The sequence below is a fragment of the Anabrus simplex genome, chromosome 1 (genome assembly GCF_040414725.1).
Source record: "Anabrus simplex isolate iqAnaSimp1 chromosome 1, ASM4041472v1, whole genome shotgun sequence".
Lineage (NCBI taxonomy): Eukaryota > Metazoa > Arthropoda > Insecta > Orthoptera > Tettigoniidae > Anabrus > Anabrus simplex.
The window spans coordinates 703,608,114-703,634,414 of NC_090265.1; the positions used below are offsets into that span (position 1 = coordinate 703,608,114).

The following is a 26,301-nucleotide window of genomic DNA, read 5'->3' on the forward strand; positions in this document are numbered from 1 at the left end:
ACTTCAGAGAACACCAGTTTTAAGCATATTATTGACTTTTTCTTTTTCATATTGTAATCTTCTAAAGTGCTTTCTTCTTATAAGTTACAGGTTGAACTTGTGAAATGATGATGGTCACTGGTAGGATTCCTCTGGAGCAATGAATTTGGGGCGTTTGCCTGTACTCTGCAACCAACAATGTGCAGGAAATTCATCATTGTATGCGTCTTGAGTATGGACCAGATGCACCATAGCCGAAAGCACATTTATACAAACACTCCGATGCAACTGGCACTGTACTGAATATGCCGCGTGCAAGGAGACAAAAAACTGTCAACACAATTGAGAACAAGGAACGGCTGCAACAGGTGTTAGCATCGTCTCCCTACAAAACCAAATCGACATGCCCTCTGTCTGAAGCACTGGCAATTCCCACAATATCATTATAAGTGAATGCTCAAAAACATGAAATTGAAACCTTATCATCCGAGACTCATTAAAAGGTTGAGCGAAGATGATCCTGATTGACACCTACAGTTGGAACAGAGTGTTGTGTGGACTGATGATGCTAAATTTCACCTGTCTGGTAGTATAAGCAGACACAATTGTGTTTAATGGCACGAGTCGAATAAAAATATGGTTAGCAGAGGTGTCATTGGCCCTTTCTTCTATAAAGATGGCATCAATGATGGGAATTACTTGAAGCTCGTTAGGGACACGGTTTACCTTTTACTCCAACAGAGAGACCACTTTGATCAGTTGTGGTGGAAGCATGATGTAGCTCCCCCTCATTATGCCAGAACAGCATGGAACTGGTTGGACCAGGCATTACCAGGATGGTAGAAAGGATGTTATGGGCTAATTTAGAGGCTGACCCACTCTCCTGACCTTACCCCACCGGAAGAATAATAATAGGACCTGAAGAATATGATTAGAGTAATTTTCTGCTGTTCTTCATGAATTGTGTCTTAAATTATGTGATTACAGACCTATAGTAATGCTGATAGCCAGCAAGTTGATCAGTTAATGGAAAACTAGTAATGAAGAGTGTTTTTGTTACAAAATAAGCAGTCTGTTTTCTTTTCATACTGACTCTGCTAGAAGTCGAAGTATGGTCTGCTACTTTTGGGCCACCCAAAGCTTGAACTGCTAAGCTAAACTTAAATAATAACACTTCATACAAAGCAAAGCCTTAACTGCTAGTGCAATTGTTTTGATAATACTTGATATTTCATTTAATTTCTCCACCTTTCCTTTTAAACAAATCACCTGACTTACTAGAATGATCTGAATGTCTGTTTTAACACCTTCATTCATGGTTTTTTAAGCACACCGTCTTCTGTGACCTGTAGAGGAGTGAAGTCGTTTAACACTCGTTCAGTGTAGCATGCTCCGATATGCTTGTGTTTCCGGAGATCAAAAAAGTTCCACCTAGAAGTTTCTTTTTCTTCTGGTAGATGACTCGAGTGTCCTCTTTTCTTGACATTGTACAACCCTCCTTTTGTGTTCTTTTACTCATCATTTAGAAGCTTATTTTGGCGCTTCTCAAACTGATTGAAATTGCAAGTGATGGAGGTTTGTAGTAGACAAAGCTTCAAACGAGTAAATGAAGTAGAAATAAGAGTGTTTCCAGGAGAAGAAATGTGTGATATAACAATAGCTTCAGATAGTGAAAGTGAGTATGATTACATGTTCAGTTAAAGCACTGGAAGGGTGAATAGTAATCTGGACAGGAACAATGACCAAGTTTTCTTTCTGTCATCCATCAGCTCCAATATTTGATGAATGTACAGGTGTAAATTCACTAATGATTTCTTTAACATGCACTAATGTAGAAATCAGCAGTCAAGTAGGGGCTTTTTAGAAATGGCTGGGCCACAGCAGTGGCAAGCTGCTTGGCAGCTGGTAGTGAAGATGTTAAGATGTCTATGTAGTTCTATAAGTTTTTTACATTCATTTGATAGATCATCAGAACATGGAACATATTAAAATTGCTCTTGTTGGTTGCAGAAGACACAAATGTGTATTGTAGATGATTCATTATAATATTTCCTTCATTTCTTTTTTTACTGATACACCACAAGAAGCAACTAAACTAGCAGATGCACATTGGAACAACTTGTTAACGTTAGCATGTTTATCTTCAGGCATATTAGGATGATGTCTAAGCCAATAAACATTAAAACAAAACATAAAATGTTTGCGATTATTGAGTTTAATTTACAGTTTTACACAGATTAATAACTTATGAAGGCTGTCAACAGTATTACCAAATGAATGCATATGTTGTACCAACAAGAATGAAATTCTTTTAATTACTAATGTGGTTCTGCTTTTATTGCCATATAAAAATCCTTCTGAAGGAAGAAATAGAATGTTTAATTCACAGATGCCCAGAAAGAGTGTTGGAGTCCCCTGGGGTCCCCTGGGGTCCCCTGGGGTCTGTGGAGCACAGTTTGAGAATTACGCTGATCAAAAAAGTAATAAAAGTTGTCCATTTCCTGAACAAAAATAGTTAATTCGAGGTAAATAGGGGTCAAGGAAAATCAATATGACATCAGAACTCTTTTATTAAGTCTCAGTTTTACAACATTTTAATATATTTGTATGTATTGAACTAAACTCCAATGCAGTCTTATTCATTTACCTATTCACTGGAGTGTTTCTGTTTCTTTGATTTTCACTTATAGTCTACTTCCACCAATAATCTGCAAGCATAGACAAGCTCAGTTGTTGCAAGTGCCTTGATTGAAATGCACTCGATGCTCGTCACTCAACATGCCACATCTGCTTGGAAAGAAGTCAAGATAAGTGTGAAGAAAGTGTATCTTCAGTAACATATTACAACCTAACTCTTGGGATGTCCTCAACAAACCACAGAGATTTACTGCTCATAAATTACAGCGAATATGTGGTACCCAGGGTTTATCCTCATTTATTTTACAGTCGAAGTAATTGTAATATGTTGTCTTTATTAATACAGTCAATTCATGTTTCTGAGATGAAAAAGTTACTTCACCACCTACAAAACAAAAGTTATCCACACTATTTACACATTTATGCAGCATATTGAAGTTTAAAAAATCTGGATTATAAAGCAAATAATGAATTAGCTTAAGATAACATAGATTATGAGCATGTCTTATGAACCCCTGAAAATAAATTGTTTATGCTAGGATTTTTCATTTATTATTCACCCCAAAAATTGAGTCTTCTTAGAACTCCATATTAATTATTTTAACCATAATGGTCAGGTACCTTAGTTCCATATTGACTCAAAATTAATCACACATTCATTTATTTAAACACTTCTAAATATGTGGATCCACCTTGTCAATACTATTAACAGTCTTGGTTTGTAAGGCAGGTTGATGGTGATATGGTATGCGACAAGTTTTTTCTGTTTGGCAAACATTTGAACCATTAAGAGAAGGATATGTTTATCTGGTTCTCATGATTTACAAATCCATAAAGATCAAGGTCTTGATTTTTTCAAGTATTTGACAAACAGGAAAAGATTGCAATCTTTTAGACCAGGTTAATATTTTTCACATCATAATTTTTGTTTGCTGTGCACCCTTCCCTCCATACTTCATCTAATGCTTACGGAGATATTCAGCATTACTTTCCCGCAGTCCGCCAGTCCTCCTTTGTTGTACAGCAAGTCCAATTACAAACAATTTATTTCAGACCTGGTCATTACCACCGCAAACAACCTGTTGAATGTTCCATTTTATGATGGATGTCAAAGAAAAGCATAGGATTAGGAAGCTCTTAGAGAGCATAGAGGAAGAAAACCGCAACAGAAACCGAGTAAGAAACTCGTGTCCTTGTCTCAAGGTGGTGCATCTCTTTCCAAGCACACCCCCAGTGGCATTGTATTTACCATTGTTAACCACTTGCCAGCTCTCCTTCCACCCTTAAATTTCTGGCTGTACCGGGAATCGAACCCGGGCCTCTGAGATTGGCAGCTAATAACGCTAACCATTATGCTATGGAGGCAGACAATACTATTATAGTAATTATCAGACCAGCATGAGACCTTCCAATGGGGCCAGCGGGGAACACTACACGTTTTTCACGTGTTATACGCGGTTATTCGTTTGCAAGATCTTTAAGTTTAAAAGGTTCAGTGGCTCCCTTTTGAAGCCCACTGCAATATAAAATAGACTGATATGTGCTATAGAGGATGTTTACCCCTAATTTGAATGTTTCTTATGCACACCTTGTTACATGTGACACGTTTAATTTGTTTTCCCATAACATCAAGACACTATATATGAACACATCAACAAACAATTTTAAGACTCGTGTGACTGGTTTGCCACGCAAAATATTTGATATTTTTACAACTCAATACATGTACTTTCTATTTCATGTATTTTAATTTGGTAGTTTATTCCACAAATTTAATGGGTTACCCCATGGACATTTTAATTCCCATTGTTCTTGTGGCGGCATCAGGAAGAATGAAGAATGTCCTAATGTGATGTACAGTATTGTGTTTAATATCACGTTGGATCCCAGGTGGGCGAGTAATGGACTGAAACTCAGCGAGCAACATGCTGAAAGGTGAGTCGGTGGATACTGCAGCAGTCTTTACGCTGGCCTGTTCGATAGAAGCTACAGATGCCTTAACGCGTAGGCCGGTGGTGCCGTCGAGGAGGCATCTGTTACGGCAGTCAGGGAGTAAGTTATAGTAAGCCAGAAAATCAGAACCAATGATGGCTGTGCTAACATCAGCAATGACAAATTGCCAACGAAAGTCACGACGTAAACCAAGGTTGAGGTTCATGGAAAGGCTACCGTATGTCCTGATTGTACTACCGTTTGCAGCGCTCAGCTCATACCCAGAAGCTTTGCAAGTGTTTCCCAGAAGCTTACGCGGGAAACAGCAAAGGTCAGATCCGGTGTCAATCAGAAATTTTGCTTTGGTATTCTGATCAAAAATAAATAGACGGCGGCCCGATGTAGAACAGACAGTTGCCGTCTTCACTGGCTGTTCGTTCCGTTTTCCGCCTGCCAGGAACAGGGACTAGTACATTTTACAGCTTTATCTTGGAACTTTTTGTGGTACCAACAAAGCCGGCTCTGTGGAGTAAGGGAACGGTCACGGCTTTTAGATCTCCTTTTACTGTGACTCCTGCCTCGGGGCTGGTTACGGGCCAGGGCATCGACTTTACGTGTCAATTCCTCCATCTGGGCAGCTAAAGTATTCGGCGCAGCTGTAGCATGTACGGCCAAGTGGCTATATGGTGGTGTGACAGTAGGTGAAAGTTCCAAGATCTTGTCTGCAAGCTCTGCTATATCAGCTAGAGGCATTAACTGGGCCGCTAATATAGCCTGCAAGTGCTAGGGTAGTCGACGCATGAAAAGTTGTTTTAATATACTTTCGTCATGAAGTGAGCTACCGGCTAATGACTTTAAGTGACGTAAAAATTGTGATGGTTTCCTATCACCGAGTTCTTCGTCGCCAAGAAGTTGGCGAACTCGTTGCTCTTCGGATACGGAAAGACGACGGACTAGTTCAGATTTTAGTTTTTTGTAACGTCCTGTGGTAGGAGGGTTAATGACAATGTCTTCTACCTCGGCTGGTAAGCTTCCCCCGCCAAACTAGTTTTTGGGGAGCCTCTACGCCTCCCTGGGGAAATGGTTACTTCTTCGCCCAGTCCCCCTATTCCACTTGACCCTGCGGATTTTGTAAATCACCTAAGGAAGGTAATGGCCGAACTAAGACCTGTTCCTGCCTCCCGCCATAGTCAAGAGAAAATATTCGTCTTCAAAGACTTGGCAACTGCCTCCCATGTTTTCCTGAGAGTTGATCATGTGAAGCCTCCCTTGCAACCCCCATACTCTGGTCCTTACCCTGTAGTCAGCCGTAATGAGAAGACTTTGACGCTAATGATCGGAAACAAAGAAGTAGTAGTAAGTACAGACCGTGTTAAACCTGCATACATAGAAACAAACCTTGCTCTTCCTACCCGCACCAACACACCTGACACATCTGCTACCCCCATTTCATCCGGTCAACCTAGCACTTCTTTTACACCTGACTTACCTGATGCGTCATCACCACCCAGAAAGTACACAACACGATCAGGACGCAGAGTTCGCTTTGCCCGTCCATTCGATTTGTGAACTTTCCTTCTCCGTGGGGGGGTGATGTGGCGGCATCAGGAAGAATGAACTCGCCCCACATACAGAACACACCCTTGTGCACGATGCAACATTGCATCAGGGTATAGCGTCATTCGGCTGCGTGGAGTGAGCATGAGCATCACGCCTGTTTGTGTCTTGTTGGTGTAATCAGTGTAACCTATCTCACATGCATAGGTGTACTAAAACTGTGTGTGGTGTAAATAAATCTTATTATCCATGAGGGCTGGTTTATTTATGAACGATGTGGAGCTGCCTACAACCAAGACTCCATATTCTCTTTTTAATAATCTAAATGTAATAAGGTTTAGTACTTATGTTATGTTGTTCAAGATGTTCACTAGGTGGATGAAACATGTACTAATAATTCCTATCAGGTGAAGTCTTTTATCTGATTAAATAGTGTATTGAATTGGTGGATCCTTAACATTTGTACTTATATGTTTAACAATTATATATGTTTAATGCAAAGAAAACGTTACATTATTGTCTAAAGCTTAGTGTTTAGAGTTGAACAAGAGAGTTGTTTTGCTTATGGTGATTGGTGCAAACATAGCAAGACCAAGATACAGTGTAGCACATGTTAGACATATTGTACGCGAAACTTTTAGTGATACTTCGGCTTCCTAGTGATGAATCGGTAGACCTTGGTTATCTACGAGATTCGTATTGGCAACCTTTGACACAAAAACTATGAATCGATTATGCATCGCCATGAGGCATCTGGTGGTATAATTGCAACACTTTATGTACTGTTGTTGTTTACAAAGCAAAGCCAAAATATAGGTTAGGATTGAACATGAGTGAGGAAAATATTAAGGGAGACATGTCAGCATCGAGCATTCCATTCAGTATCTGCCGCAGTTTGAGAGGGGTATTGCAGAAAGGTGAAAGAACTGGAAGAGGAATTCTGGAGGCACGACGGTGTCATGGAAATAGCCATGGATGAGATTGTAATTAATAGTACTGCAGATAGCAGTGACGATTGTGAAAGTGATATTTCTGAGAATTCATGCTAGGTACAAGATTCACATCAAGAAATGTTATACAATGTGTGTGTGACACAGTTGTTGGCTGAAGATAAGGAAGGTTTAGAAAATTCACATTGATCGATAATACCAGTACTATCAATTCAATTCAGATTTCATTTCCATTCAGTTGGCAGTATTACTGGAACCGGGGTAGCTCCCTCCTTACTCCTGTTCCTGTAAAACAAAGTATCACTAAAATTTTCACGGATAATACATCTTTAAGGAGCGCACAGTATCAACTTGTGTCAAGTGTGTGCAGAAGAAAGGGGTCTGGGAGGCGAATGAGTAGCCCTGTGAGGAACTAAAGTTATCACAGTGGATGACATACATTTTGTGTTTTAATGTTATTACAAACATTGCTATAATTGTCATTATCTAGAAGTAGTTAAGAAATTAACAGCATAAAGAGTATCCACTTACTAAACTAAAATTTTTTGTCAATTTTGCAATATGTGAATTTTTAAAAACATTAGTGAAAATCAGAAGAATTTCATGAAAACAATAAAAATTTATCTGAGAACAAAATTATATAACAAATCATAGAGAACTAGTAAAACACAGTACAGTACAATACAGTAATGCATTATTGGAAACAACCTGGTCTAAGGGACCCGGCACGACCTCTCACCCAGGGAGTGAATGCGACCTCTCCTGTGTTAATCAGTTAAGGCCTGGAGTTTCAAACCATAGCAGGTGACACACAACCCAGGAGTCTCAACCATGACATATTAGCAGGGAACATCAATGGAACAGAATTCATTGGGAACACAGAGTGGGGCCATTATTTATTAAATCATATAGAAAAATAGGAACACCACAAGGAACACATTTGTAGGATGGAAACAGTGACAGATCAGTGTAGGAAGGAGAGGGAACAGAAAGAAAACACAAAAGGATAAGGGCAATCACCACATTACCATACACTGCTTCTTCAAACTGATAGGTGCTCTTACATTTCTTTTCAGCCCCCTGGAAGCTTAATAATCACAGCGTCTTTGGAAGAATCTACAGGGAGTATAATTTAAGACTTCATAGAGGAGTACCAAAGTGTAGGAGTGCAGAGAATTGGTGACAGCATGCGCATTGCCTGCAATGGCGAGTGGACGTAGTTGTCTCAAAGAAGTGGGATGATCACGCCTATAGAAACTAAGTGAAACTGAACTCACCAGTATTTACAGAGGATGTTGAAAGTGATCTTGAAACAGTTTATGGACACTGATGAAATGCACAGTGTTACTAATTTTTTATTTTTAAATCTTCTGCTGTTCAAGGATTATTCCTGTAAACTTTTCCCTTGAGATTTTCCCGTAGATAAAAGTCACAGGTGCTTAAAATCAGGCTTATGACTGGGCCATAAGCCTTTACTGATGATCTGATCATCATTGAACACTTCCTGCATATGGGACATCACACCATCCTGCTGAAAATAGTCGTACCTGTGTTCTTTTTCAGTCAGCTCACCAAAAAATGGTTCAAGAATGCTGTGAATATAATGGTCGGAAGTAATCGTATCCCAAAAAAGATCAGACTGATAATTTGTCGGGCACTAATAGTGCACAATACACCCACCATAACATTGTGCAGAGGTCATGGCTGTAAAATGTGCATGGTTTCATTTGAGCCACTCATAAAAAGAAATTTTGGATCCATGATACCATAATGGACACTATTCATTAGCCAGTTGTAAAATTTTATTCTTGCAATGAAATATGTAGACTCTATATTATGGACTGAATGAGTCCAGTGAGATCATAAAAATAACAATTTTGTTGCATTACATGCTGACAAATGTGAAATACCAGTTTCCTGAGCTACTGTCTGATGCTACTTATGTGGACTGACTAGCAGTCTTGCCTATATATCTTCTAACCTCTTCTGTTTGAGAGCTGTTCTTCTTCACTGTTATTTTCTTACTAGTTATGGAACCAGTACTATGCCACTTTGAACGAGTTGTTGCACGTGAAGTTTTGATGGTACTGTGGAACAGGGAAACTGTCTATGAAATTTTTAAAGCACCTTTTAATTGGTTCCTTCTTCTTGTGCAAATAACATTTGACCAAAAATATTCCCAAGAATATTCCCTGCCCTATAGTGTACTAATAACCTCACAACATACCTTAAAAATAAAATAGTTACGAGCAAACTCCTACGTCAGCTGTCAAGACTTCCTATCACGCCAAGCTAGACACAAGCCATATGGTGCTCACTTGGGAATTCCTGCAGCCTGTGAGCAAAAGTGTGAAGTTTTAAATTATACCCCCTGTATATTGGTACCTTTGACATCCATTGTTGAAGATTGCTAGCTGTTGTTAATTAGTTTGCAGTCTCTAGTTTTTGGAGTCACAACACAAACATGCAATACTTTATCTGGCAGTATGTTTTTATTGTGAAAACATATTGAAAGACAAATCCTTAATAAAGACATACTGTAACAGAGTTTTGAAGAGAATTTGGTGTGCACTATGTTCCACCCAGACCATCAGTTTTATAGATGGTAAGAAAGTTCGAGAAGAAATTGGGAAGACTGAATACCTTGAGTGTGGGGTACAAAGTGATGGATCAATTAACATCGATGGCATTGAGCTTCTCAAAACATCTCAATTTAAATATCTGGGATCACTTATCCAATCAGATGGTGAAACGCTCCCAGATATTCCAAGCAGAATCAACGCTGCCTGGATGAAGTGGTGCCTAGTCGCAGGAGTCCTTTTTGATTGGAGGGTGCCAATCACAAGGAGACATGAACTACAGCTGCACATCATGGAAATGAAGATGCTTTGCTGATCAATGGGACTCAATAAACTGGACCACATCAGAAATGAGGATGTTTGGATAAAATTTGGTGTGGCCTTGATCCCTGAGTAAATGCAAGAGAATTGCGTGCGATGGTATGGCCACGTTCTATGCAGAAAATGTTCTTCACTTGTGAGAAGGGCATTAAACTTAAGTCCTGAGGGCCATAGACCATGAGGACAATCATGGCTCAACACTCTGTGGGAGGACATACATGTGGTGAGAGATGCACAAGACCGCATCAAGTGGAAGAGGAAGTGCAGAACACCAGACCGTGCAATTAAGTTAGATAAATGCTAAGAAGAAGAAAGTTAGAGACAACTGGCTTGCTCTTTAGCGAAAGTAGAGAACATAAACCTGGAATGAGTAAGGGCTGTGCTGATGTTGTTTGAGGACACTTACTGAATTCACCAAAGAAATCATTAGTACACAAGGAGAGATCACAGTGACTTTCTGAACTCTGTGAGGCCATTAGGAATGGAATTGATAACATTGATAAGCATTCACGTCGGAGAACATCACAGAATGTGGTGCAATGAGTACAGCTGTGTATGGATGCAGGTCGAAGACATTTTCAACATATCTGTTCAAAAGTTATACCGGTAAGTCATCAACATTGTAAAGGTTAATACGGATTGCCCTGTGTTATAGCACAATATAGTTTCTATAAAAATTCACAATACAAGGAATACAGAGCACAGTAGCTGGTAAATAGAACATCTGAAGGCAGCCCTAAAGAGAAACTCCATACGTTGTTAATAGAGTCATACCTGTAACCAAGTGCGGTTTCCTGGAAAATTATAGTTATGAAAAAAATGAACCACATAACAGTAAGAAGAAGAAAGTTAAAGACAACTGGCTTGCTCTTTAGTGAGAGTGGAGAACATAAACCTGTAATGAGTAAGGACAACAGAAAAGATCAGAAAGAATAAAATGCTACTGGACAATTTGGAAAGAAAACCTATTGAAGAGGATGATCAGAAAAGGATTGACTGAAGTGGCTGAATGAGTCGAGAAGAAGGAGAAGAAGAAGAAATGAAAATGCATAGGAACATTTTTATAGTAAACCTAATTTAAAATCCTGATCATGGGAGGCTACTGGCAAAAATGAGTGTAGTTGGACTAGACAAAAGAGTGACTGAATGGGTGGCTATATTTCTAGAAAATAGAAAAAGTAGAGAATTAGAGTAGACAAATCATTATCTGACCCTGTAATAATTAAGAGCAGAATTCCTCAAGACAGTATTATTTGACCTTTATGTTTTCTTACATATAACAATGATATGAGTGAAGAAGTAGAATCAGAAATAAGGCTTTTTGCAGATGATATTATTCTGTACAGAGTAATAAATAAGTTACAACATTGTGAGCAACTGGAAAATGACCTCGATAATGTTGTGAGATAGACAGGAGGCAATGGTATGACAATAAATGGGGTTAAAACTCAGGTTGTGAGTTTCACAAATAGGAAAAGTCCTCTCAGTTTTAATTACTGCATTGATGGGGTAAATGTTCGTTTTGGGGATCATTGTAAGTACCTAGATGTTAATATAAGGAAAGATCTTCATTGTGGTAATCACATAAATATGATTGCAAATAAAGGGTTCAGATCTCTGCACATGGTTATGAGGGTATTTAGGGGTTGTAGTAAGGATGTAAAGGAGAGGGCATACAAGTCTCTGGTAAGACCCCAGCTAGAGTATGGTTACAATGTATGGGACCCTCACCAGGATTACTTGATTCAAGAACTGGAAAAAAATTCCAAAGAAAAGCAGCTTGATTTGTTCTGGATGATTTCCGACAAAAGAGTTGTATTACAAAAATGTTGCAAAATCTGGGCTAAAAGACTTGGGAGAAAGGAGACGAGCTGCTCGACTAAGTGGTATGTTCTGAGCTGTCAGTGGAGAGATGACATGGAATGACATCAGTAAGCGAATAAGTTTGAGTGGTGTCTTTTAAAGTAGGAAAGATCACAATATGAAAATAAAGCAGGAATTCAAGAGGACAAGGGAGATGTTTAATAAATTTCCAATTTCTTTGTAATCTTATCATTTAACCTTTCATGGCCTGTGTAACTATTCATTGAGGTATATTTTGGGCTTATGTCGTGTAATTAATTGTAAACACACTCAATGCGTTTCGAAAGGAACCTTGCTTTTCTTCATCAGGAGACAAGAGAGAAATAGATGAAACGACGAATTAATGGTTGCTGGGATAAAGCAACAAGGAACTTGAAATGGTGTCCTAAGATGTAAAAGGGACGCCATTTTAGCCCCAGCTAGAGACAATGAATGGCAACAGCAAAGCATTATTCTCTAATGGTTCTTATAATAGGTAGCCATGATTCACTGAGGTTGTAACCTGTATCGCGGTTGAAATTATTTGGGTGATTACGTATTTCAACCGCCTCCCTGATAATTCTTGGGCCAGGAAAACAACAGATAGGGAATCTACCACCTTGGTGACTGCCCTAAATGCAGATGAGTAGAGACTGATTGATTGATAAATAACAGGAAAGTAAAAATATTGAAACAATTTAAATACCTAGAAGAAATTATAACATACAATTTGGACAAGAAACCTGCATGGCAAGAAAGAACTAATAAAATGAAAACTCAAAAATTAACATGGTTTACATACAATAAGAAATGTCTATCAATCAAAACAAAATTAAAACATTACAAGACGGTGTTTCAACCACAGATGACATATAGAAGTGGAACTCTTTTTAAAGTTGTTCAGAGAAACAGAATAGACAAAATCCTAAAAGTAGAGAGAAGAATAGCTAGGACGCGCATAATTAAAAGATATCAGAAAGATGGACAATGGTGGATAGTGCCAAATGAAGTGGTGTACAGAGACTGGAGCCTGTCACAGCATACAATGAAAAGGTTATTTACAGAAGAGGAATGGAAGAAAAGATTAGAACGAATGAAAAGCTACTGAGCAATTCGGAAAGAAAACTTATTGATGAAGATGATCAGAAAAGGATTGACTGAAGTGGTCGAATGAGGCCATAAGCAAAAGAAAAAGAAGAAATGAAAATGCATAAGAACATTTTATAGTAAACTTAATTTTAAATCCTAAACTTATTTTCCTTTTGTGATAACCATTATTTTGCTTCTTACTGGGTAAAAAACCAATAACAGCACATTTTTTTGAAAGACAGATTTAGGAAAAAAATGAATATACAATCTTTTTTCTTTCAGGAAATTGATTTTTGAGTACAGTTGATGGGCTCTAGTTTGAATAGGACCAACGATTTAGACAGAGAATTCACTTTTAAGAGTCCTAGGATTAGATTTTTTATCTGTCTTGCATCCCCATTCTTTTGCTGAATGGTCCCCTTTTAACACATTGAAGACTGAGCAGGTGAAGTTAGATTTTACACTGTGGACTGAGCATTTTAGTGCATTTTTACATTTTTATACAAAAATAACTAATAACATTACTTACAGTCACAAACCTATATTGGATTCAGCAACATTTGAGTTACGGGTGCATACCGTGTTTTTCAAAAGTGGTTCAAAACCACTAAATTTTATAAATACATTTAAAAAAATTCTTTTTCCTACTTTCAATTTTTTAAATTTTGACAATGCATATTAAAAAACATGAAATGTTACGTATTCACACACACCATGATACATTTATGAAACACAACATATATACTAATCATCGAGAAATTAAAAAAAATACTTTAATTGTGGAAATTAGCTCAAGTCGTCAGCCGCGCGAGAGCATGCAGCTATGAAGCTGCCTAGGTAGTACCACCTTAGTATCATAATAGAATTAGGTTTGGATGATATACTGCTACATGGTATTTTTTAATGAACTACAAGCACTGCAGAATGTGTTCCAGCACTCTGCTAATATTTGTAGTACAATAAAACGAATATATAAGCACTAGAATTCAATGCCATATGGCAAACATTGCTCATCCTCCACGGAACATTACCATCCATGTACGGTGCACTTCGCTCGTCTTTAAAGTGTGATAGTAAACTCTCGTCAGTATGTTATTTCAGGTCATACTGTAACTGTGTTTAGGAAGCAGGTAGGGACCATTTTTGGAGCGAGCCTTGCCTAGGGAGTGGCGCCCCTGCCTATGTGAGTCCCAGAGCACACTGACCTGGTGTGTAGCATCTGGTAAGTGTCCCAGCTCAGGGTTATGAGTGAAGACTTCAATGGAATCTACAGCAGAGGAGATGGACTTCGGAACGGTGGAGATTGCAGAAGAGGCAGACTAGTACTCGGGGAATAGTATGAGTACACTATTTGTCAGCAACGTTTGTTTTCCATCTTAGGGGTGGTTGCAAGCGCGTCTGTTCCCATGTAATGGGTGGCCTGACTAATCACTGGCAGTAACTCTAAAATGCCTTTGGGAGTGGCGACATGGGGAAATGAAAATAATGATGATTGTGATTTGGTGCAAAATTTAATCTGGATCATCAAGTAATCATGTGCCTCTGTGGCATAATGGTTAGCACAATTAGCTTCCATTCTCAGAGGCCCAGGTTCAATTCCCGGTACTGCCAGAGATTTAAGAATGGCAGAATGTGGTTAAAATGATACATGCAGCTCACCTCCATTAGGGAAATGTCTAAAAAAAGCTGCACCACCTCTGGATGAGGACATGAAATTACTATCAAGTCGTTCAGGTCATTCAGACATTAGCTGGATCAATTCAAATAGGAAATCAATGTTCTACCCAAACATGTTTCTCTTTAAAATTTTTATTTTTATTTTTAAGGAATGAATATTCAAAGCTTGAGCATATACCATGTTTAGAGATTAAGTCCTGTTTCCATGCAGCAATCTATGCAACAAATTGGAGTGAACATGAGCCTGTTGGGAACCTTAGAATTAAGCAGATTATGATGATATGGACATATGAGAAGGATGGCTCCAATGTTGTTGGTAAGAGGCCCAGAGGGAGGCCTCGTGATAGTTGGGAAAAGCAAATTTTCAAAGACCTTGCCAAACATGATGTAAATTGGCAGCAAATGGTAGAACATCAGCTGTGAATGGACTCGTAAACACCCGCACCTGGCTTGCTGGAGTGGAAAATTGATGATCGAATCTTTATTATGAAACTTTCCATCCATTTCTTCTACACTAGCTGTGACATTCACAACATATTTCAAGGAGGAAACTAACAGAGGACGGGGCTGAGAAGTAGCTTGGACAGTAGAGTACTGGCCTTCTGAGCCCAACTTGGCAGGTTCGATCCTGGCTCAGTTTGGTGGTATTTGAAGAGACTCAAATATGTCACCCACATATCAGTGATTTACTGGCACATAAATGAAATCATGCAGAGCTAAGTTCTGGCACCTTGGTGTCTTATTATTATTATTATTATTATTATTATTATTATTATTATTATTATTATTAAAACTCAAGAATACTCACCCAATACTCATTCATTTTACTCTGTTCTATAAAATAATGTCTGGCAAGTTGTGGTCTTGTTTGGGGGATGGTGGTGATTATCGCTTTAAGGGGAGGTAGAATTCAGCACCCATTGCCTGTTACCTCCAATCAAAAAGGAAAAAAGGAAGATGTCCGACCCTCTGACGAATGAATGTATTGGAAAAAGAAAGGCTATGAAGTATATGGAAATGAAAGACTCCATAGGCCTTGCAAAGCAAATAGCGCTGTGGTCAGAAAAGTGCAAGAGTCAAGGGAGGTCACACAGGAAAGTTTGAAATAATGATCCTAGTACAAGTAATCTGAAGCAACGCCAATCTCAGCCAGGGGTCCTTTGATCGACAACGCATTCTCCAAAGTTGAGAGCCTTTGGGGTTACTCCTCTTAGTGGCCTCTTACAACAGATAACAGGTACAATGGCTACGTTCTACTGTCCCCACTGACAGACTTGTAATCTCACTTTTGCCACTTAAAAGCAACAATCACAATTTTGATACACTGACTTACGACCATTCCTGTACTTTGAACTGGCAATATACCTTTCCATTAGAAGTCTTTCCAATTTTAGCCCTAACAATTTTTAAGAGGGCACCATCCCATCACTATAGTACTAAACAATTTTACATTTGACAAATTACCACAGTTCAGCACAGTGGGTTACCTACATCCTTGTCTCTCATATATATGTAAATTGGCACATTTTATCTGGTCCAGAATTGACACCGCACTTAAGGTCTATTTGTAGTTGTGGTGATGTTAGCGGGCTCCAAGAATGGCCGTACTGCTTCCCTGAAATCCTTACGTGCTTGGGCTGCATTCCTATTGGAATCCTGCAACATAACAAGCAAGTAATTAGTTGGGGGAATTATTGATGTATTATGTAAGGAAACATAACTGAAGCACCATCATAGACATTTTCTTCCTTAAATGGCTTATAAGAACTAGAGATGTGCATTTGTGATCTTGAGCTCGGACTGGACCAGCTCTTTGCTGTGCAAGCTTTTTAAGCTCAGTTCACTGTGGCACAGGGACTGAAGGACCGGGACTGCCTGAAGTATGTTCTGAGGCTTAAAGCTCATGGACCAGCTCATTAAATGCTAACGCCCATCTATAGAGTAACTAAAGAAAACACCGAACCGATAAAAGCCTTATTTATATTGGAACCCTGATCACTTACAAAAACTAACCAACCTTTCGTAGGTCTGACAAGTGAATGCCCAACAAGCCACTCTGTTCTATAATTTCTCGAAATTAGGGAAGAGGTGTGTGAATGTTATTCTAATGCACAGTGAGTGAAGGTAAATAATTCCTTTGATAATTGTCAGTCCACATATCAGTAGAAGCTGAACAACCATTCATTATCTTTCATTGCCTCTACAACTTCCGGGATAACTGAGTGACGAGTGTCGTTGACTAGTTCATGACATAGGCGTGAAACAGTTGTTTGATGAGGTAGAACATCAGAAACATCAACTTTTCCTAATTCATTGCTCACATTAATTAGTTCTTGTGCCACTTTATGAAAACCACGTTCCAACACGATACTGAATGTCCACAGCTCTAATGTACTCATTTCTACACAAGCCTCAGTAATATTATGTTTTACAATGCTATTGAATGTGAAAATGTTGGTTGATGAGCTTCTATGCTTCACTGATCGGGAGCAATTGTGTCTAGCTAAAATACTAGTACTGGATTTATTTAGAATATATCCTCCAAGTTTGCATTTCACAAAGCAAGCCTTCTTACCCTCATCATTAATGACAAGGTTGGTGGATGCAGAGTGGGTCTCCGCCCACAGGTGGCAACGGCTGGTCCGTGGTCCAACAGTTCTGCACTTCGACTAGCCAACCAGGCAAAGGAGGGCTGGCCGTGGCTCTACCCCTCTGCATTCGAGAGAAGGACAGGGCTGGACCTCACGGCTGGCCCTAACCACCAGCTGTCCTGAGAATGGTTTTCTGTGGTTTTCCATTCTTCTGCAGTAAGGTGAACGGCGGGACAGCTCCTAGTATAGGCCACGGCCACCAACCCCCTCATCTTCTCTGTGCATCTCCTTCACCGTAACAAATCTCCCGGCCTGAGAGACAGCATTACCGTCTAAAAACCCACCTCCCCCTTCAGGGGAGGAATGAAAACATTATAGTAGTAGTAGTAGTTAATGACCATATAAAATCGTTCCCACACTTTGCTTTCCTCTACACTGTACTGCTTGTTATCTTGTTTCTCCATTACCTCATTTACAGTCTCCATCTCTAATGAATGCCAAGGCACTAAAAACTGAACAGCTGTGTATTGTTTCCCAATGTCAGTTCCCTATCATATCAGACTTGGAGACCATTAGACCATGGGCTTACTAAGCAGAGCTTGCCAGCCCGATGACTAGGTAGAGGTGAGCTTTCAAAGGTAGCTGCTGCTTGCATTACAGTCACTCTAAAGACCGCCAAAAGAGTGCTCCAGTGTACATTGGAGGTCGTAAGACTGGCTTGTGTACATCTCTGATAACAACATCACTTATTAATCCAGGTCGTACTCATGACAGAACAAATACAACCACCACATGACAGCAGATGTTCTGAAACCTTATATGCCACCGAGTGCTTTGCTTTCCCTCACATTGATAAGATACAGAGGATACAAAGTAATAAGAGAAAATTCCTGCAACAGATCCTCAATCTACACCAAAATTTCTGAGGGCAAATATCACCTGAAGTCGAGTGCAGAGTTGTACTTAGACCCTTCCTAACATCCCTTACAGAACTAACCACAATGAGACCAGAAAATGGTCTGAGGAATGCAAAATAGTGTTTAGCCAGAAAATGAAGGATTACTGGGCCAACAAAAAAGGTCAAGGTACCAAGAAGAAAGCAGCAGCCAAACCAGCCATTAAGAACACCAGAAGAGGCAACAATCAAAAACAACAACAACAACACAGAAAGCATAAGCACCATGCTCCTCAGGCGGCCCAAATGAACTAAAAAAAATAAAATAAAAATAATACCTTCTCATAATCAATGAAACATGTACTTGTTTACTTCCAAAAAAATAACCAAAATGGAGTACAGGAAAACCATATGACATTTCCTGAATATCTGAGCCCTGGTGACTATCGGCTGTGCTACAAGGTGGTGCAGTAAAGTTGAAGAGTGGCCATACATGAAAATTGCAACTCTCTGTGGCAACAATACATGTCAGTGCCATGTGGAGCTAAGAGAAGAGTTGGATAATAGTGCTTTGTCACATCCAAACTATTAAGGTCTCAAAATGTAGACTTGTAGAGACGGTTTACTGTGACACTGTAGACAGCCCATGTCTGACCACACAGAGGTGTCAGCGGCCTTTATCGAAAAAATGCATAACAGAAGATAGGCATTGGATTGAATAGGAATTATCTACACAACTTACCGAAAACAACTTCAAGAAAATTCATTTATGCTGATGACATTCTTTTGATGATTCAGTTCTCCAACTTTCTTGGTGCTGAAACTATTTTATCCACAAATCTCAAAGCCATGGATGTATACTTTTAAGAAATGGTGCCTCCACCTAAATCCCCAGAAAATAGTGGTACAGGACACAACAGACTGTCAAATTACAAACCAGATGTTAGGTTCAGAAACCAAGTACTCCCATATTGTAGTACACCAAAATACTTGGGAATAATGCTAGATAGAATTCTGACCTCAAGCAACATCTCTTGAATGTGGCTGTTAAAATCAAAACTAGAAATAATATTCTACAAAAACTTTCTGGTACATCATGAGGAGCTAATACTCATACCCTATGATCGCCTTAACCCTATCATATTCTGTTGCTGGTTATTGCTGTCCAACCTGGATCAATAGTGCTTACACTAAGAAAATAGATGTACAACTCAATCAAGCTAAGCAAATAATCACGGGATGTATTCGGAGTACGAACACACTATGACTACCTGTTCTCAGCAATATTCTACCTCAAGCCCTAAGAAGATCAGAATCACCAATGGTATGGAGAAATATTCAACAGAATCCAGAACTACTCATTCACCAAGATATTGCACAAACAGAACATCTTCAGTAGTCAGTATACATCCAGTTGAAGACCCTTCTAAGGATTCAACCCTCCGAGACGTCAGTGGAGGATCATCAACCGGATCTGAACTGGAAAAGGCAGATGTGGATGTCTGCTACACAAATGGGGATGGGCTACCCCTGCAAATTGTGACTGTAGTGTCCCATTGCAGACTGTCCACCACATTGTTGCTGACTATCCTCTTTGTGCTTTCAGAGGAACGATGATGGACATCCATCATACATCAGTTGAAGCAATGGTATGGATCAGAGAACTAGACCTAGAATTATAAGATTGTATGAGCTTGTGACTGTGCACATTTGTCCAAAAACTTTGTATATATGTAAATGACTTTGATTCATCATATGATAAATAATAAAAATCTACATATATGGGTATATTTGCATTAACAGTGTTCCAAATTTAAGTTTGCATTTGGGAGATAGTAGGTTCAACCCACTGTTAACAGTCCTGAAGATGGGTTCCCCACGGTTCCCCATTTTTACATCAGGCAAATGCTGGGTCTGTACCTTAGTTCAGACCATGGTCGCTTCTTTCCCATTCCTATCGCTTTCCTGTCTGATCATCGCCATAAGACCTATCTGTGTTGGTGCTAGGGTTGCCACTTTTTGATATAAGAAATAAGGGACATTTACTTAATAATATGGGATTTTCCACAAAAATAAGGGATAGTTCATGAAGACTTGAAAATCAAATGATAGAAACCAATTTCAATTAGATTATAATTAGTTTCATTAACATAATAAGATAATTATTGAAATTTATGAAAGAAACAAACACACACCTTCTTAACAGTACAATACATTAGGTATGACAAAACATGGAGAAAGAAACATTATTAGAACTACTCTATTTTCTCCATCTGTTCTTCACATTTGACATAGCTGACTTTAACATTGCACTGTCTAACTGCATCATGCCATGGAACTCTCTACAAGACATGTTCACCTTTACAGTAATTAGTAGTTTACTTTTAATCAGATCTACTGAACATCAGTTTCTACTGTCTGACCACTTGTTAGACATTAAGGAGAAAATGCGTTCAACAAACACATTTGACCCGGGAACACTCATTACAAAAGACACAGCTTTTCTAATTCTATTAGTTTCTGTTGTCCTTGATGACTAGTAAACACTGACAACCACTTGTTTGAGGCATCTTCTATACTCTTCAAAATACTGGCAGGAATGTTCCCAACAAGACAAAACTCTCCTCCATATCAATTATTTCAGTTAATTGGAGGGATTGATAACTCCACAATTTATGTAGATTCAGTTTCAAACAGCATGAACAATCACGTTAGAAATTGGAATGGAAGACCTACGGAAGTACGCGGTGGAAGACGAGGTAACTAATCCAGCATGCTCAGCTTTACCAGCAAATGGCGAGATATCATGAGATTTCTTTCTATTGAGACTCCAAAGAGAAAGAAAATAATGGAGCTGCCTTGAACTTTAATGGCGCTCAAATCCAATATGGATTTTAAAATATTCAGAGACAAAAAAAAAGGTACTCATTTTTACAGGACAACAGTCCATAATACGGGACGCAAAATTTTCATTTCAAATATGGGATGTCCTGCACAATATGGGACAGGTGGCAACCCTAGTCAGTGCGACATAATGCAACTTGTAAACATAAAATAAAATAGTACTGGACTTGCAGAGGTACAAGATTGTTGTGCATAATAAAACAATGATTTCTCCTGTGCCCAAACCTAATTTGATGCGAACGGTGAAAAGCACATTCCACTTGTCTTCGAACACAAATAGTGGATTTAGATTGCTGCTGTTTTATTGGAAGATGTGACACAGTTACCACACAGCAGAATCCAGAACTATTCCTTCACCAAGATATTGCACAAAAAGAACATCAACGCTTGAAATCAAGGGAACCACTGTGGTGCACAGCAGTTAACCTTGAAAGATCCTCCTTCAAAGTTACAAGTTCATGGAAAATCCAGTGGAAACAGTCTTCAGTAGTCAATATGCACTCAGTTGAAGACCCTTCTAAGCGAATACAAGGATTCGACCTTCCCAGACATCAGTGGAGGATCATCAACCAGATCTGAACATACATATGTACATAGATACATACAAATTCATCTGCTCCGGGGACATATCTCACCTTGACTGCCATGTCCACCTCTTGGTTAAAGAGTCGCGTCAGTCCCCTCAAGTTCCGCCTCAGAACCCTCAGCAACTGCTGGCGAGTCAGGATTATGGGCGGCTCTTCCGTAGTTCCGTTGACCGCCGGAGGTGGTGTCGTACTCATCTGGAAACACACAGTCAATACACGTAGGTGCTGATCTATGGAGATTTTCTGGATGCTGTTTATTTTTTAACATCCATACAAATTAAAATGCTGAGTGGGCAATTTAGTAAGAGTAGCAAGCTTCAGAATTGATGAAACTCTGTGAGTGACTTCACGCTGGCATGAGGTATGTGAGATGAATGGATGAGAATAGGATGCCTAGGGGACTAATAGATTTCCAGTGCAAGATACGAGGAGGAGGAGTTCTTATGAAGTGTTCAACACTCTTACCTGTAAAGGAATGTTTATAGTGGGACTAATTCAATCGACTGTAGTTGGTGTATTATACTCTGAAGTACATAACAGTCAATGGACAGAATGATGGACAGACATATGGATAGTTGGTTAATGTATGGAGAGACAATTAGACAGATATATGTTTGGATCCATGATTGGATGGATACATGGATAGAAGATTATAAAAACATATTGCAATGTCTAACGCCTCTGCGTATGCCATTTCGTTGCAGGTCATGGGGAGGAGCAGCTGAGCCTGGACTACATAGAGAGTGATGTCACTGCGTGGAACCTTGCCATTTGCCACCCAGCAAGCCAATCGAGAAAGAGAACCGGTGCACAGTGGTCAGACCCTGCTACTGTTCCTGTCATTGGACGCTACACCACTGGAGGACTCATTTGGGGTAGTGGGGTAGAAAGTACGAGAACTGTCAAACCAAGAGCCTTTGGTCTTCAGAGGATTCTGTATGCTTCTAGTGACCGATGTGTCTTGAAGTACCGGCCCAGGTATATAAGTCATGTAAGACCTGCGAGTTCAGTTCAATGTCAGTCCGGTTGGAGTAGAGAGTTGAGTGCTGTAGTGAATATTTAAGACAAACTTAAATATTATAACCAAGTGGTCCACCTATTCAAAACAATATATAATTTATTATATTTAGTACATGTTTCTTCCCTAAGGGACATCAGCAGCTAGAATAAATGTAATGTAATGTAGTTGAGTGCAGTCAGTCTGAGTGAATGTCACTGTGGACATTGACAGCCTGAAATTGAGGAGGCAGTTTGTAGAGTGTCCTGTCCATAGAATTGTGGGTAGTTCTGTGCATCTGTTGCCAGGAGTTGAATCTCTGGGGCCAGCCACTGTGTAACAAATATTGTGTTCTGGAGCAACATGGAAGAGAGCACTAGGTATGTGCATGGGACGGTGAACGGAGTTCTTCTGAAGTGAGAGGACACTGTACATCATCCTGAATGCGAGACTGTCGTGTGCGGGCTGTGAAGTGAGGACTGTGATAGAGGCAGCGAGAGTAACTGTGTGACTGAATGAGAATGTGTCAGGGAACGAAGACTAAGTCTGAATGAACAGTGAGAATTCAGAGAAAGCGTGAACTGTGTAATTGTGAATTCTGTACTGTGTCATGTAAGTTGTCATCCTCGTATGCCTATGTGTTCATGTGTAAGTAGTTAAGTAGTTCATTAATAAAACTGTCTATTGACGGTTGGTTGCATGGAGGGTCAGATGATTGGATGGACTTATGTTTGGATTGATGGATGAACTATCTGTTGGACATATGAATGGTTGGCAGCTTGTGAAGTTTCATATAGGAGGGTCACTTTATGGTTTAAATTCAGACACAGATAATATAACTATAAACATTAAAAGACAAAATGTCAAAACACACTCAGGCTTACCTTACCATTAATACTTATGTCAGATCCACTCTTCTTTCTTTAGCCAGTATATTCTTACCTCTCCTGTAGGTGTTTATAATAATGGGAGCACTAAAATTAAGAATCATGCCTACGGCAGAGTAACAGTATAACGGTATTGCAACAGCTTGCATCTATGCTAGAGAGCAGAGTAGTGATGATGATGATGATGATGATGATATTTGTTGTTTAAAAGTGCCTAACAGCTAAGTCATCGGCCCCTAATGGTACGAGGTGCAGTGAAATGAGACGATCATTTAATGTAGAGAAGCATTGGTATGGTATAATATTATTTTCAACAATAGGACATTTGGAAATACAAATCAGTAAACTGTGTAGTTTTCTTTCTTCCAGGGAACTACCTGCTTCCCTTCTTGGTCACAGTTTCCTTGTGACCAAGGCTCTCTCATTACAGCAGGTCTCTTCACCAAGCAACATAGCTAATGGCAACATTTGGAGACTATGTACTTTAAATGTCTCCTCTGCGGTCACATGGGGGTTGTGACCAGGAGCTGGTATAAACGATTTTATGCTCTATCCTGAAGCCAGATTTTACAGTTTATAAGTACTAGTCACCTTCCTTATGAGCTTAAAACATGTGTCCTCCTGTGTATAATGTATTAAGAAGTAAAAATCAAACTATTAATGTTTATTCGGAGGGCATGTGACCCTGTGACTTTATGTGCTGGCAGCCTCTGCGTGGACGGGTGGTCTGGCGATTGGATGGATGGATGGATGGATGTTTGGGTGGATGGACCATTGGACAGACCTGTGGATAGTTGGCTAGAAGTGTGGTCAAGCAACTGGATGGATAGATGGATAGATAGACAGACATAGAAAGAGATGGTTGGGTAGTTGAACAGATGAAGAGAGGGTTGAACATTTGTACAGATGCTGGAAGCATGAACAGATGAAGAGATGGTTGAAATATTGATTGGATGGATGGAGTCATTGTTAGTTTCACTACTTTAATAGCAGTGTTTGTCAGTCTATGGCTAGGTAGCAATACTCAAACTGTTAAATGTACTTACGAGTGTCTTCTCATCAACAATGTTTTCATTGAGGATGTCCGTGATCTGTCTGTAGGCACTGCGAGTATCATTTTGAGTCTGGAAAACCATAAGAAGTCAAACGTTTATTATCTACTTTTTTCCTACATGGTGGGTATACATTACATATTAAACGTTCAAAATTACGGAATTGACCAAACTGTGACGTCTGTGTTTGTAGAAAGCTCAAATGGAATAATACATTATGATTCTAGCTGGCTAATCAGTCCATTGACCTTCTGCCATGCCACATGCCTCCCTCCCTGGCTAGTTCAATGACATGCTGTAGTTTGCTTTAGGTGTTTATAATAATGGGAGCACTAAAAATTAAGAATTGAGCCTATGGCAGAGTAACAATATTGCAACAGCTTACATTCTATGCTAGAGGGCAGAGTAGTAAAGATGATGATGATGATGATAATGATGTTTGTTGTTTAAAGAGGCCTAACAGCTAAGTCATCAGCCCCTAATGGTACGAGGTGCAGCGAAATGAAACAATAATGAACATAAAATGGATAACGATGAAGTGACCATGAATACAAAACAATCGGTGGATCCAATTCACAATACCATATTTTCTGAGATGATGCTTATTGTCCAAAGGGGTCCAGAATCAAGGTCACCGGCCCCTCATAATAGTACTGATCACTGGTAAAGATGAACCATTGTGTTCTTACTATAACAGTACTAATCACAGGTAACATAGGCTCATGGTGTTCCTCGTATGGTGGTACTAATCACAGGTAATGTAGACCCATGGTATGTCACACATAATGACATCATTCATAGGTTACATAGACCCTTGGTGTTCCTCACACAATGGCACCACTCATAGGTAATTCAGAACCTTGATATTCCTCATATAGTGGTACTAATCATAGGCAACACAGACCCACGCTGTTGCTCATATAGTGGTACTAATCACAGGCAACGCCCAGACCTGTGTTCCACACATAGTGGTAGAATCACAGGCAAAGTAAACCCATAGAGTTCCTCATATAGTGGTACTAATCATGGGTACTTTAAACCTATAGTGACCCACCCACAATTATACTAATCACAGATCTGTGGTGTTCTTCACATAGTGATACTAATCACAGGCAACATAAACCCATGGTATTTTGCATGTAGTGGTGCTAATCATGGGTACTGTAAACCCATAGTGACCCACCCACGATGATACTAATCACAGACCCATGGTGTTCCTCACATAATGGTAGTAATTGCAAGTAAAGTTGACCCATGGTGTTCCTCGTGTGGAGGTACTAATCACAGGTAATCACATGGTTCAAGATCCATCATACCTTGGTCGTCCCTTTTAGTCGCTTCTTATGACAGGCAGGGAATACCGTGGGTGTATTCTTCATCTGCGTCCCCTACCCACAGGGGCTGTGTAGTGAGGACTTCATTAAGACAAGTTATAAAATTGAAGTTTTCAAGGATTAGGTAATAGAAATAAACATACATGTTTATACTTTTCTAAATATACAGAGGGGCCCAGAAAAATGTAGACATTCCTTGATAGTTAATAACTTTGGAACAAAATGACATATCATTGCAATTCTTGCACAGTAGCGTAGTCCATTGTTTTCTCAACAGATGTTGAAGGTCACATGGATGGTGCGACAATCTTGGCGCGCGTTTTATTCCAGCAGATGGCAGTGCAGCAATGAATGAAGTAAGATTGTCGTTTGAGCAACGCAAGGCCGTACTGATGTGGTACTGGAAGTACGAAAACATGTTGGATGTACAACGGTAATGGCGTATTGTGTACGGAACTCAGCCACTAACACGTATAACAATTTAAGGTATC

The 26,301-nt window shown here is 39.5% G+C and overlaps 1 protein-coding gene across 1 annotated transcript in view; it reads right to left on the reverse strand.

Annotated features, from left to right (window-relative positions):
• Positions 1-2,531: 2,531 nt before the first annotated feature.
• LOC136872250 (uncharacterized) overlaps positions 2,532-26,301 on the reverse strand; it is a 46,482-nt gene continuing 22,712 nt past the window's right edge. The window contains exons 3-6 of the mRNA XM_068227406.1: positions 24,471-24,548; positions 21,589-21,735; positions 16,055-16,219; positions 2,532-7,340 (exon numbers count right to left, since the gene is read on the reverse strand). Of these exons, the coding sequence (XP_068083507.1) occupies positions 16,118-16,219; positions 21,589-21,735; positions 24,471-24,548 (327 nt within the window). The 3' untranslated portion in view covers positions 2,532-7,340; positions 16,055-16,117. The remainder of the gene's footprint in view (positions 7,341-16,054; positions 16,220-21,588; positions 21,736-24,470; positions 24,549-26,301) is intronic.